Here is a 14,332-nt window from a genome sequence, read left to right on the forward strand (position 1 = left end):
CACTAGGAGCGCCACCGTCGAATTGTCTCCCATTTTAGCAAGGCGAAATCCGTAAGTGTCGCGTATTATCTCTACTGTATTTGTCCATACAGAACATTATCCTCCACCACAAAAATGTGCAGTTTCCTAAACACAGCAGATGCCGCCCACCCTCGTCGGAGGGTCTGCTTTACAAGGGTTGCACCAGGCTAGCAATTAATAATTCGAAATTTTTATTTGAATTTTTGAACACATAATTTCGTACATACCGGTAATTAAAGGAAATGAGCATACACGTATTACGTATAGTTCAATGGCATACACTGAAGCACGCGGTAAGGAAATACACGAGGGAACCGATACATTATATATTTAACACCCTTAAATTAGAGTAGTAGGCTGACCCTTATTTCAATTAGACTATCACCGATACCGTAATTACGGTGAACTGTTGTCATTACTATTTTACAATATTGTTCCCAAGAATTTTTATTTCCGAATGTATTTTTCTTTCCTGCTTTACGATAGGTTGGCGACAATGGGCAGTAAAGCGCTAGTGAGCGCATGAGTTTTGTTGTCGTTCCAAATTGCTCCTGTCCTGTCTTCGGACAAGGATTAGAATGGCTTATTCAGTGAGTATTTCTGTTGAAGCGCCTATAGAAAATCAGATTCAAGAAATAACATACGATGGACAAGAAATTTATCAAGCGTAAGTAGCATTATTTGAAGAAGGTCTGTGTATACTCTTTCTGTGTTTTAGTATATTTGAAAATTCAATGAGGTTATGTGTACTAAGGAACGATTTTGCCTCTATTGATTAAGTAACAATATCTCTTGTGCATTTCAGACCACTCTCTATGTCGGAGAGCCTTGCTAGGTTAGCTCAAAAGATTGACTTCAGCAAAACTACTCCTGAAGATCTCAAGAAAGAAAACGGTGATCAGTCGGATAAAAGTGATGACGAAACCTCAACGAAGGATTCTTTAACTTTCCAGTCATCTCTCTGGCCCTGGGATTCTGTTCGAAATAAATTAAGGTGCTCACAGTTTTTTAAAATAGCATTCTGTGATTTTTTCCAGCTAGTCCCTAGGTAGGTAGTGTGAAATGTCTGGTTAGTGGCAGAGGTTTGTTGAGGGAATATTTAGTACGTTTACATGGGGATTGAGATCGATTTGAGTACACTTACCGTATTGAATACGATCCCCGTTTACATGTGGTATTTGAGTATCGTATTGAATCCGCCAGGCAACATCGACGTATACAGACGATGCAGAATTGTTGTAAAATTGATATCACCTCTTAGAATTTAAAAACGCCAAATGAAGTAGAAGCCTAGGAGATAACTTTCAGTTTTGAAAGTATGTGTGGTATTCCAAATGTAATTGGTGCAATAGATAGAACGCACATTCCAATTTTACCCCCAACAGAAGGTTATCGTGATTTTCTTAATCGCCAGGGCTGGCCGTCTTATGATTGCAGTTGCTGATCATTTATACAGGTAATATATTTACGGTACTGGCTTATATTTGTCATTTTGACAGAACTTTAATGATGATGATTTTGTCAGAACAAACATGGAGTGTGTGCGCAGTCGTTTTCAATACGATCTCAGTACGATCCGCGTTTACATGGAACTCGATTCGAACTGAGTACGATACGATCCCAGATTTTACCGTATCGACCTTGAGACTCAATCCGAACTGAGTCCCTGTTTACATGGCGTTTTCAATACGGGAAGTGTACTCAGATCGATCTGAATCCTGCATGTAAACGCAGTAATTGTAGTATTTTCAGAGAAGTTGTATGAATCATTTGCAATTATTTGTGGATATATCTCAGGAAATTACTTCCCTTTTGAATGAGAATTTAATCCTTACTTGGCCCTAGTATGGCATTATGAATGAAGTATTTATTGCAGCCATTGGCCACATATATAATGTATATAACACATATTGCACAGAATTGCAAGTATTTTCACTTCAGGTTCTAATTAGCTCTTTGTTGCATTGAAACAGAAACACAGATATTTTAGATATTTGATGCACAAAACGGTGTCAGAGTTTCATGTCTCCCTACACTACAATACATGATATCTGTTGCACCAATCTCCACATAATTTGAATTTACAGTCTGTACCTGGTAAGTGGTACCTCTCTATGCTGCAGATTCGGTGGTGAAACCCGTGCACTGCAAATCTGGTCATCAAATGTCTTAACTTGAAATTTGTTTTTGTTCTAGTAGTCTAGTATCATCGCATCAATTGCAAGGAAATCATCCCATATTTCTATTCTTTTATTGGTCATTTCTTTCATTATCTCATAGTTGGGAGTAGAAAATTTAACCTCAACTCCTCAACATAAAATTGTTCTCTCGGCAGGGCATATACCAGGCGAGATGGTGTGAACTTGGACACGCATAAGACTTTTTTGAGGAAAGTTGCCTTTACTTTCTCAAGTTCTTTCAGATGAGTTTTTGTGAGATGCTGCCAGATATTTTCTAGTCCATAAGTGGTAACTGGGGACACTTTAACCCGGAAAAGCTGCATCATAGGTTTTAGTGATAATTTCCTCAGTAGATTTAGGCTATATTGTTCATAGCTCGGATGGCAGCAGTGATTCTGTCTTTAATTTGTAGTGAAAATTTATTTCCACTTGGTTGTAGAATCACACCTTAATATTTCATGTGTGTCACAGTGACTAAGGGTTTGTTCTTGTATGTAAATACTGATGGTTTTCTATCCCTTGTGAAAGAAATGGATTCTGCCCATTCTGCTAGCTGATTGAAAGTGCAAAAGTTCAGTTACTGCAGCACTGTTTCAGCGCAGACATCTACGCATGATTGCATTGTCTTTTGTTTAATTTCTCACTGTGGACATGATCGAGCGGTGCAAAAGGCTGCCAATAATCGCATACAATTTGGAAATTAAAGAAAAACCTATGCTGCATAGGTTTTAGCAGAGCTGAATATAAAGAAAAACAATTAACTCTATCTCGCTGTTTTCTGTTATAAACAAAAATTTTCCTTAAATCTCGACACCACATGAAAATAATAATAATCTGGTCACTTTTATCTCGGGCGCCCCCTCCATTCTGCGTCATGCCCTTAATTCTATAGCCTAACTTGAACAAAAATGACAAATACCTTCCGACAGGTTTCATTACATTAAAATTTATATGTAGAAAACGTGACAGCATGTTTCCATACAATTTGAGCTCCCATTAAATACATTAATCTGGTCCTTCCTGACTTGCATTTAAATTCTTATATACATGCACGTTTAAGCCCCGAGACGTACACTGCGTCTCAAACATCAAAGCAAACAAATCAAAATAAATGAGGCTAAAATAAGAAACTGACTCGTAAAAGTAATGATGCTAACCACTCGGCTAAAAATCTGCATAAAAAGCTTACGTTACACAATTATATGTACATTAACAAGAAAAATAACATACCCCGGTGGGTGAAAATATAAAATCTCTACTCTGCTATACGGTTAGCTCGCGTACGTTATGTGGTTCAACATGCTTTCAGACTTATAACCTGTCTGAATTTACCGTGTCATGTTGACTATCCTATCGTCAAATTTTGACATTGTAGCCTTGCTCTAATACTTAAAAACATATACTAGGCATAGCCTTCCGTATGGTAAAGGTGAAATGGTTTAATACTGCGATTAATATGGATTTACATCTGACTTTCACCTTTTGCTTGTCCACACTATAGGTAACGTGGATTCAACTTTCAAACCTAGCTTTACTTAATTTCCACATTCTTCACGTCATTCGCATCCGATAAAATGGATACTTCGGCTTCACTAAAATACAGAAAGAAAAAAAAAATCACAGGTTGGGCAAGCAATTCGTATGACCACTGTGTCCAAAATATCGAAAGGGTTAGAGAAGCAAAAGAAAAGCACCACGTTGGCTGCGCCACTTATATGTCCCCGTTCCTACCATCAAGGTAATTTGCTCCAGACTAGTCAGCCGCTCCCAGGAGTGCTCAGTTCGAACTATGATAAAAAAAAATTGCCCTAAAATTACATACACCGTGGATTTGATGGGGAACATATAACTAATATGGACACGGTAAGGTCAATTAAAAGCTACAAATAAAGCAAGCGAAGCATGGTGTCAGTTTTGGAGGAGAATCTGTTTATTAAAATAAACAAGAATAATATGGAAGCAAAAAAGTATCAAATGATCCTAATTTTTACATAACTCAAGAATTTTTCTTTCAGCTTGACAAAGTCCATCTTGAGAATCAAAATAGAAATCATACAAATATACAATTGTATGCCAACACACATACTTAATATATCGTATCAAATCTTGAAATTTCATTAATTTTAACACATTGGGCTTGCATGCTCGCACCACGCTCCTGGCTTTACTTTTGTTAACACTTTGAAATGTAGATGAATACGTTCCCCTTTCCTGCACACTTGACATTGCAGTGGGGGTTCCTAACCTTACGAAAAGACGTGATTTAATGCGCAAAAGGGGAGACAAACTAATCTAACTGTACAAAATATAACACGCTGAGTGGTAAAACCTCCTACCAAAATATATAGACCTCGAATCATGAGCAATCTCATGAGCATAACAAACATTGTGGATCGGAACCACAAAAAATAAAATCACGTAAATGGCAAATAGAGACAATCAAAGACACAGAAACATGTCATATTTTCCAGGGCTCACCAAGAAAGAATGCGGCATTCGTGCACCTCTTATTCACTCAAAGCCTCTATGGATAATATAAGGAAACATAATTTACACTTTAAGCAACACATCCTGTTCAACGTAGGTTTCTGAAATATATTACATGACACAAAAGCAATCAGTTGGTGGACTTTATAACGACACGCACAAATCAACGTGGATTCCTGAAATAAATTAAATGACACAAATTCTTAAAAATAAGAGTAGGCTTTTACTTTCAACACAATTCAACGTCCATTCCTGAAATATATTACATGACACAAAAATATTCCTCAGCGCGGTAATATCATGAAAGAAAAATCAAACGAAACGTCGCAGTATAAAACATCTCGTCTACAGCAACACGTAGTGACATGGTCAAAAACCAATAAAATCATGAAGTATAAGCCACTAAATAAAACTCTCATCGGTAGATATGCATATCACCCTTGCCAACACATGGCGGAATGACTCAAAATCGGAGATTGTCTCCCAAAATAATTGCACAATAATAAAAAAAACAAACCACAGGGCCCAACCCTTTTACACATGCTGCTCAACAGTCTACTGGAGGCAAGTCACAAAAACATGGAGATGCAGGCCGTTCAGATGAGGAACGCGTCTTCTTACTCAAAATCACACTGAGGCGGAAAATATAGTGGAGCGGGGAGCAAAGCAGAGAGCAGAGCAGCGAGCAGAGCAGCGAGCAAAGCAGCGAAATCAAACACATGTTTGCAAGTGGGAGCTTGCATAGTGCAGCGGAGAGCAGAGCGTCACTTTTATCACGAGGAGAGAGCAAAGCGGAGCGTTCAAAATAATTTGATTTCGCTGCTTTGCTCGCTGCTCTTACCTTGGATCCAACATGGATATCGATCAATTAATTAGTGCTGTTTATATTCATAATCCTCTGTGGGGCCAAAAGGATGCACAACACCACAATCGCTTTGTTTTAGATAAGCTTTGGGATGAAGTTGCTGCAGAAATGAAAACAAGTATGTAGATATACTAAATTACTGTAGTAGTTTTTAGATGATTTTACACGTGCCATAAATTTAAGGAATCTGGGCAAACTTGACTAATTCTAATATAACAAGCTTTTATTACTTGTTCTACTAGTATGTTAGTTAAAAATTCGTAACATCTCAAATCGTGCGGTAATAACTGGTAGTTTTTTTTTTTCATCCGAGAGCGAGGTTGTGGAATCTTTGTTCCCATTACAGAATGTGTACTGTATTACCGTAACTGCTTTTTGAGACATCAGTGTAAAGTGTATTGACATTTTGCGCCTATAGGAGATGAGGTGAGTTTTGTTAGGGTAGGTCCCTAACTACGCTAATGTTTAAAGTATCGCGTTGCGGAGCGGCATTTCTGCGGGACTTCTCGTAAGCCGGTTGACCGTAGCAGTAGCTGGCTTTCCGGATGGGGAAAATACCCGAGTTCCGGCGGTTGAAAAATTTTTAGGCCTAGAGATTGCTGCTTGTTGTTTAAAGGGGCTTAACATCTTGGTCACTGCTGTAGTTAAATCGTTCGTTGTCCTCATTCTGAGGTTGTGCAGCTCTCATCAGGTACACCGTCAAAGGAGGTAAGATGCATGTACTGTTTTAAAACACATACTGGCCCTCTTGCCATCTTACATTTTTGGCTTATGAGAATAATCCGGGCCTTCGAGGACGGCAGCTACGGACGTGGCTTGTAGTAAAGGCTTTATAATATATTTTAGAATAACATTTACATGGTATTTAGCCAACGTTTGCCTTTTTCGGTACCGGTAATCGTTTTATATTGAGACGCTGCGTGTGTGGAGACACATTCAAGCTTCCCGGATAATATTTCTCATCAGAATGTTTCGTTACTGACTTATATATGCACGAGGAAACGTAGGAATGTATTTCGTAATTTAATACTCTGACTTGCCCTAAACAACTGAAGACTAAAATCAACTCATTCCGAGAATATCTAGGACAGCTAATCTAATATTTCTCACCAGGCTCTTTCGTCACTGGGTTATTGGGTGCACATTGCAACTTCTACTGGTGTCTGTGTTTTGCAGCACATGCCAGGTTTTAATGTAGAATTTTCCAGCATAAACAACCCGTCCATCATTCACTACCTGCCTGCGAAGTGTGTTGGCGCGCACTGCTCGCTGCTTTGCCCTCCGCTTCACTATGACCACCAACCTCCTTCATCGGCGCGTTGATAATAAAATGCCTTGCTCGCTGCTCTGCTCTCTGCTTTGCTCCCCGCTTCACTATGTTTTCAGCCTAAGCCATATCACTTGTCCTAAAGTTGCCAAAACTAAATAAGTATATGAAATTACGTTGTCTAACATTCGCTCGCATGAAAAGAAATAAGACTGCGCTGGTCACAAATCAAAGCACTCGCAGTCATAAAGTTAAACATGAATAATAAAGTGGCCAACTCTGTAATAATATCATAAATTGAAACTAAGAAAATGCCACATAGACAATCGATCATGCCTGAACATCTGAAAGTTACTGAAATATCTCAACCTTACTTGAGAAACTCACATTAATAATAAAAGTAAATTTTACAGAAAATTGATTCTAATTAGTCGGAACTTGAAATACGAAGCTGCGTTTGAGGAACTCGTGATTCAATTACTAATTTACACTCATCTTGATATTCAAAATAGTTATGAAGATGACGCTATCAAAATTTTGTGGATCCAAACTCCGCCATCTCACTCATAGTTATTCACACATCATGCAAGAAATCCCAGAAAACGTGACAGCATGTTTCTGTACAATTTGAGCTCCCATTAAATACATTAATCTAGTCCTTCCTGACTTGCATTTAAATTCTTATATACATGCACGTTTAAGCCCCGAGACGTACACTGCATCTCAAACATCAAAGCAAACAAATCAAAATAAATGAGGCTAAAATAAGAAACTGACTCGTAAAAGAAATGATGCTAACCACTCAGCTAAAAATCTGCATAAATGAAAAGAAAGCAAACTGTGTGACCTCATGCAAATGGTCCACATTTACGTTACAATTATATGTACATTAACAAGTTTCCTAACATTTACTTTAAATAGGACGTAGTCCTTCCAAACAAAAGCTAAATTTGCACTCTTATTTTCTATACAGGTTGAGTAGTATATTGACGGAACAGAGGTCATGAATTATAATTTGCCTGCTACCATCAGTCCAACTGTAGGGTCATTTACTTGTTAATCCCATATCTTTAATGTAGATGACACAAAATTTGATCACTACGGCTATATCTGAGCCATAATATTTAATATTGAGATGAGATTTGAATGGCGCCATCACTAATTAATTAATTAAAGTGCATATAACTACGAGGACATTACCATTTATTTATTTATTTATTTATTTATTTATTTATTTATTTATTTATTTATTTATAGCTTAATTGTAGTTATTTCTGAGTTAAGTCTTAGTGTAACTCAGAGATGTGTTATTTATTTAATTTGTCGAATATGATTTTATTTTCTTGTTCTTGTCTTATGTTATTTTAGTTGTCATTTAATTCAATTACTTCATTAGGGAGATATATCCTCAGAGATATGTGCACATACCATTGTGTGTTTGATCTTTCATAGATGTAGACGTCCTCAGGGCAATGTTTACTTAAAATAGGTTAGATTAGATTCAGTTTTATATAATTTTTACTGCGGGAAGAACGTTATTAGATAGGATCTTGTTACGTAAACAAATCTGAATAATGAAAATTTATGTGATTTGGTAAATGAGATAAATAACAGGATAAATATAAATCTGAAGCAGCTTATGTTCATTGTTGTTTGAGTTATCAGTCCATAGACTGGTTTGATGCAGCTCTCCAAGCCACCCTATTCTGTGCTAATCTTTTCATTTCTACGTAACAATTGCATCCTACATCTGCTCTAATCTGCCTGTCATATTCATACCTTGGTCTACCCCTACCGTTCTTACCACCTACACTTCCTTCAAAAACCAACTGAACAAGTCCTGGATGTCTTAAGATGTGTCCTATCATTCTATCTCTTCTTCTCGTCAAATTTAGCCAAATCAATCTCCTCTCACCAATTCGATTCAGTATCTCTTCATTCGTGATTCGATCTATCCATCTCACCTTCAGCATTCTTCTGTAACACCACATTTCAAAAGCTTCTATTCTCTTTCTTTCTGAGCTAGTTATCGTCCATGTTTCACTTCCATACAATGCCACGCTCCACACAAAAGTCTTCAAAAACATCTTTCTAATTCCGATATCAATGTTTAAAGTGAGCAAATTTCTTTTCTTAAGAAAGCTTTTCCTTGCTTGTGCTAGTCTGCATTTTATGTCCTCCTTACTTCTGCCATCGTTAGTTATTTTACTACCCAAGTAACAATATTCATCTACTTCCTTTAAGACTTCGTTTCCTAATCTAATATTTCCTACATCACCTGCCTTCGTTAGACTGCACTTCATTACTTTTGTTTTGGACTTATTTATTTTCATCTTGTACTCCTTACCCAAGACTTCATCCGTACCATTCAGCAACTTCTCGAGATCTTCTGCAGTCTCAGATAAAATAACAATATCATTGGCAAATCTCAAGGTTTTGATTTCCTCTCCTTGGACTGCGATTCCCTTTCCAAATTTCTCTTTGATTTCCTTTACTGCCTGTTCTATGTAAACATTGAAAAGGAGAGGGGACAAACTGCAACCTTGCCTCACTCCTTTCTGGATTGCTGCTTCTTTTTCAAAGCCCTCGATTCTTACCACTGCAGACTGATTTTTATACAGATTGTAGATAATTCTTCGTTCTCGGTATCTGATCCCTATCATCTTCAGAATCATAAATAGCTTGGTCAAATCAACATTATCGAATGCCTTTTCTAGATCTACGAATGCCATGTACGTGGGCTTGTCCTTCTTGATTCGATCCTCTAAGATCAGACGTAAAGTCAGGATTGCTTCACGTGTTCCTACATTTCTTCTGAAGCCAAATTGATCTTCTCCCAACTCAGCTTCAACTTGTTTTTCCATTCTTCTGTAAATAATACGTGTTAAAATTTTGCAGGCATGAGATACTAAACTAATGGTGCGGTAGTTTTCACACCTGTCAGCACCGGCTTTCTTGGGAATAGGTATAACAACATTCTGCTGAAAATCGGACGGGACTTCTCCTGTCTCATACATCTTGCACACTAAATGAAATAACCTTGCCATGCTGGTTTCTCCTAAGGCAGTCAGTAATTCAGAGGGAATATCATCAATTCCAGGTGCCTTGTTCCTATTTAGGTCACTCACAGCTGTGTCAAACTCTGACCTCAAAATTGGGTCTCCCATTTCATCAGCATCAACAGCCTCTTCATGTTCCAGAATTAAATTATCTACATCTTTACCTTGATACAACTGTTGGATATGCTCCTGCCATCTTTCTGCTTTGTCTTCTTTCCCTAGAAGTGGCTTTCCATCTGAGCTCTTAATATTCATGCACCTAGATTTCCTTTCTCCAAAGGTTTCCTTGATTTTCCTGTATGCAGCATCTACCTTTCCCAGGACCATACAGCCTTCGACATCCTTGCACTTCTCCTTCAGCCATTCTTCCTTAGCTACCTTGCACTTTCTATCCACTTCATTCTTTAATCGCCTGTATTCTTTTCTGTCCTCTTCATTTCTAGCATTCTTGTACTTTCGTCGTTCATCAATCAGGTCTAGTATCTCCTGAGTCATCCACTGATTCTTAGTTGATCTTTTCTTCCTTCCTAACATTTCTTCAGCAGCCCTACTGACTTCATTTTTCATGACTCTCCACTCTTCCTCTACTGTGTTTCCTTCAGCCTTTTCATTTAGTCCTTGTGCAACATGTTCCTTGAAACAATCCCTCACACTCTTTTCTTTCAACTTGTCTAGATCCCATCTTTTTGCATTCTTTCCTTTCTTCAATTTCTTCAACTTCAGATGGCATTTCATGACCAACAAGTTGTGGTCAGAATCCACGTCTGTTCCTGGGAAAGTTTTGCAATCCAACACCTGGTTTCTGAATCTCTGCCTAATCATAATGAAATCTATTTGATACCTTCCAGTGTCTCCAGGTCTCGTCCACGTATACAGCCGTCGTTTGTGGTGTTTGAACCAAGTATTGGCAAGGACTAAATTATGATCAGTGCAGAATTCAACCAGCCGACTTCCTCTTTCGTTCCTTTGTCCCAATCCAAATTCTCCTACTGTACTACCTTCTCTTCCTTGGCCTACCACTGCATTCCAGTCTCCCATCACAATTAGATTCTCATCACCTTTTACATATTGTATTAAATCTTCTATCTCCTCATATATTCTTTCAATTTCTTCATCATCCGCTGAACTAGTAGGCATATAGACCTGCACTATTGTGGTGGGTATTGGTTTGGTGTCTATCTTGACGACAATAATTATTTCACTATGCTGGTCGTAGTAGCTTACCCGCTGCCCTATTTTCTTATTCATTATTAAACCAACTCCTACATTTCCCCTGTTTGATTTCATGTTGATAATTCGGTAGTCGCCTGACCAAAACTCCTGTTCTTCCTGCCAACGTACTTCACTTATACCAACTACATCTAACTTTAGCCTATCCATCTCCCTTTTCAGATTCTCTAACCTACCACAACGATTCAAACTTCTAACATTCCACGCTCCGACTCGCAGAATGTCAGTATCCATCTTCCTGATGATCGCCCCCTCTCGTGTAGTCCCCACCCGGAGATCCGAATAGTCCGGAATATTTTACCCGGGAGGAAGCCATCATCAGTACATCATTCATACAGAGAGAGCTGCATGTCCTCGGGAGGTAGTTACGGCTGTAGTTTCCCGTTGCTTTCAGCCGTGTAGCAGTATCAACACAGCTAAGCTATGTTGAGTATTATTACAAGGCCGTATCAGTCAATCATCTAGACTGCCGCCCTTGCAACTACCGAAAGGCTGCTACCCCCCTTTCGATGAACCATTCGTTAGTCTGGTCTCTCGACAGATACCCATCCGATATGGTTGCACCTGCGGCTCGGCTATCTGCATCATTGGGACACTCAAGCCTCCCCACCACGGCAAGGTCACATGGTTCGCAGAGGAGGCTTATGTTCATATGACAAAATAACTATATTTAAATTTACGGATTTCAACAAGAATTATATGACATACGGATAGTAATTGAAAGAAAGAGTAAACTAAAGACTGATGTAAACTAGTGTTCGTCTAACGGAATAGTGATACTCACTAAGCAATGCAGTTGATTTTCCACTGCATTACATTGTGATAGACTTACATCAGTAACCGTTAGTTCATATTTTATGGGAGCAACTTAAATACTAATTTCAATTACGGACTTGAATGTTGTCAGAACAATTACTTCCTATTTTATCATTTTAATTTTCCAATTTTCAGCTTAATATTCTTCGGTTTCGTCGAAATAATGGCATAGAGATTTTTATTGAATAAAATGTGACCGACCAGAATCTCAAGTTGTTTTCTGTATAGAATAGATATATTCAACCATCCATGATCATATATGGTATTACATCTATTAGTATCCTGTATAATATATCCTAAATATTGTGAATACGTAACATTGTGGACGACGATCGTGATTAGATCAACCATCTAATATACCAAGTTCAGAGTAAGTCATCACATATAAATTCATTTGAATTATTCAATAAGCTAAATTTACGATGTTGAACATAATCATGATATAATAATAATAATAATAATAATAATAATAATAATAATTTAGACAAAAAGTGAAGGAGTTCAAGGGTTTCCAGGAGACTGGGGAAGAACTTGTGAAGAAGAAGAAGAAGAAGAAGAAGAAGAACCTACACAGAGGAACAGAAGAAAGAAGTCAGTGCAAGGATGAAGAAGTACTGGCAGAATGTGAAGTCAGGACCGGTGAAAAATAACGTAAAGACTGTAAAACGTGGTCCGTAGATGTCCGGCACGATAATAAATAATAATGTAATCAGGTTTTCATGTTGAGTGTAAGTCAACTTGTCAATATACGTAACGTTTTAATCAACATCGTGGCACCTTTAGCTAGCTGTGGCGTTCATCAACTTCAAACTGATCTCGTTGGTAAAAAGGACCTGTGAAAGACCCTGTGTGCGAACATCCATGCCACCAACTGTACGGGTGCAATACGATTTAGGATATCTGTCTCAACTTTATTTTTTTTATGTTATTACTGAGCCAAGAAATGTGAAGCTATCTACTTCTTCAAAGGTGTAATCATCCACTTGGAGTTTTTCCATGTTCCACTTCTCTCCATTACCATATATTTAGATTTAGCCTCGCTTGTCTCCAAACCGAAAGACCCAGCCACATCTTTCAGCTCCCTCAAGGCAGTTGTAAGTTTCTCATTACTTCTAGTAGTCATCACTACATCATCTGCGTAAGCCAAAACATGGATCAGTCTATTGTAAACATTACCACCTGGATTAGTAGTTATTGATCTTTCAGTTTTCTCCAGCACTAGGTTAAATAAAATGGTGATAAGTGGTCTCCTTGCCTTAGGATTTCTTCAGTTCTGAAAGATCTTGACGGACTTCCCTGCACTTTTACCTGACTTCTGCTGTTCTCCAGGGTCATCTTAGGCAGTTTTATTAACTTCTGCGGGAATTTAAAATCCTTCATTGTTTCCCATAATGTTGGTTTCTTTACTTTGTCATAGGCTTATTTAAAATCTATAAAAAAGATGTCCTAGTCGAATGTTGTATTCATATATCTTTCCCGGAGTAATTTTCATTGTGAAAATATGGCCCGTCGTCTGTCTTCCAGGTCTGAAACCAGCTTGGTACTCCCCTATAATTCTTCCTGTTCTACTACTAACTCCTTGTTATGGCTGTAGAGAGGATTTTGTAAAGATATTATTTGTAAAGATATTACCTCGATAATTCTTGCATTGCAAGCGTGACCCTTTCTTATGTAGGCCGATATGTATTTGCTAGTGTCCAGTCCTCCGGCATTTTACCTGTTTCCCATACCTTTTTAATTCTTTCATGTTTTCTCCCCACCAATATTTCTCCATGTTTTACCATTTCTGCCGTTATGAGGTAATTTCCTGGGGGCTTTATTGTTCTTCATTTGTCTTATAATTTCTTATTTCTTCAATCGATGGTAGTCCCGTAGTCTTTATCCTCATCTCTATTCTCATCATTCCTCTCTTCCCCTTCGCACTCATCTCCACATTCCCTCTCCTCAACTCTCTGAAGTTTCCATACTACCTGATCCTTCTCTTTCTTCATTTATTGCCGGGCTGAGTGGTTCAGACGGTTGAGGCGCTGGCCTTCTGACCCCAACTTGGCAGGTTCGATCCTGGCTCAGTCCGGTGGTATTTGAAGGTGCTCAAATACGTCAGCCTCGTGTCGGTAGATTTACTGGCACGTAAAAGAACTCCTGCAGGACTAAATTCCGGCACCTCGGTGTCTCCGAAAACCGTCAAAGAAGTTAGTGGGACGTAAAACAAATAACATTATTATTTCTTCATTTATTGGTCTTACAGAAAGTAATGTTTCTTAATGTTTTGCCTATTTTTCGAGAATTCGTTCTTTCCCAACACTCAGTCTATCAGTCTCATCCTTAAAGAATATTCGCTCTAAAGATTGATATCTTTTCTTCCCTTGTCTTACCCCATTGAAGATTTTTCTACCTTGTTTGTTTT

General features: G+C 38.1%; 1 protein-coding gene across 1 annotated transcript in view; it reads left to right on the forward strand.

The window, feature by feature from the left end:
* The first annotated feature begins 570 nt into the window (after positions 1-570).
* The window catches only part of MED17 (mediator complex subunit 17), a 139,405-nt gene continuing 125,643 nt past the window's right edge, over positions 571-14,332 (forward strand). Inside the window, exons 1-2 of the mRNA XM_067153568.2 lie at positions 571-688; positions 827-1,015. Coding sequence (XP_067009669.1) covers positions 600-688; positions 827-1,015 — 278 coding nt within the window. The 5' untranslated portion in view covers positions 571-599. The remainder of the gene's footprint in view (positions 689-826; positions 1,016-14,332) is intronic.

Source organism: Anabrus simplex, chromosome 9, assembly GCF_040414725.1.
Source record: "Anabrus simplex isolate iqAnaSimp1 chromosome 9, ASM4041472v1, whole genome shotgun sequence".
Taxonomy (NCBI): Eukaryota; Metazoa; Arthropoda; class Insecta; order Orthoptera; family Tettigoniidae; genus Anabrus; species Anabrus simplex.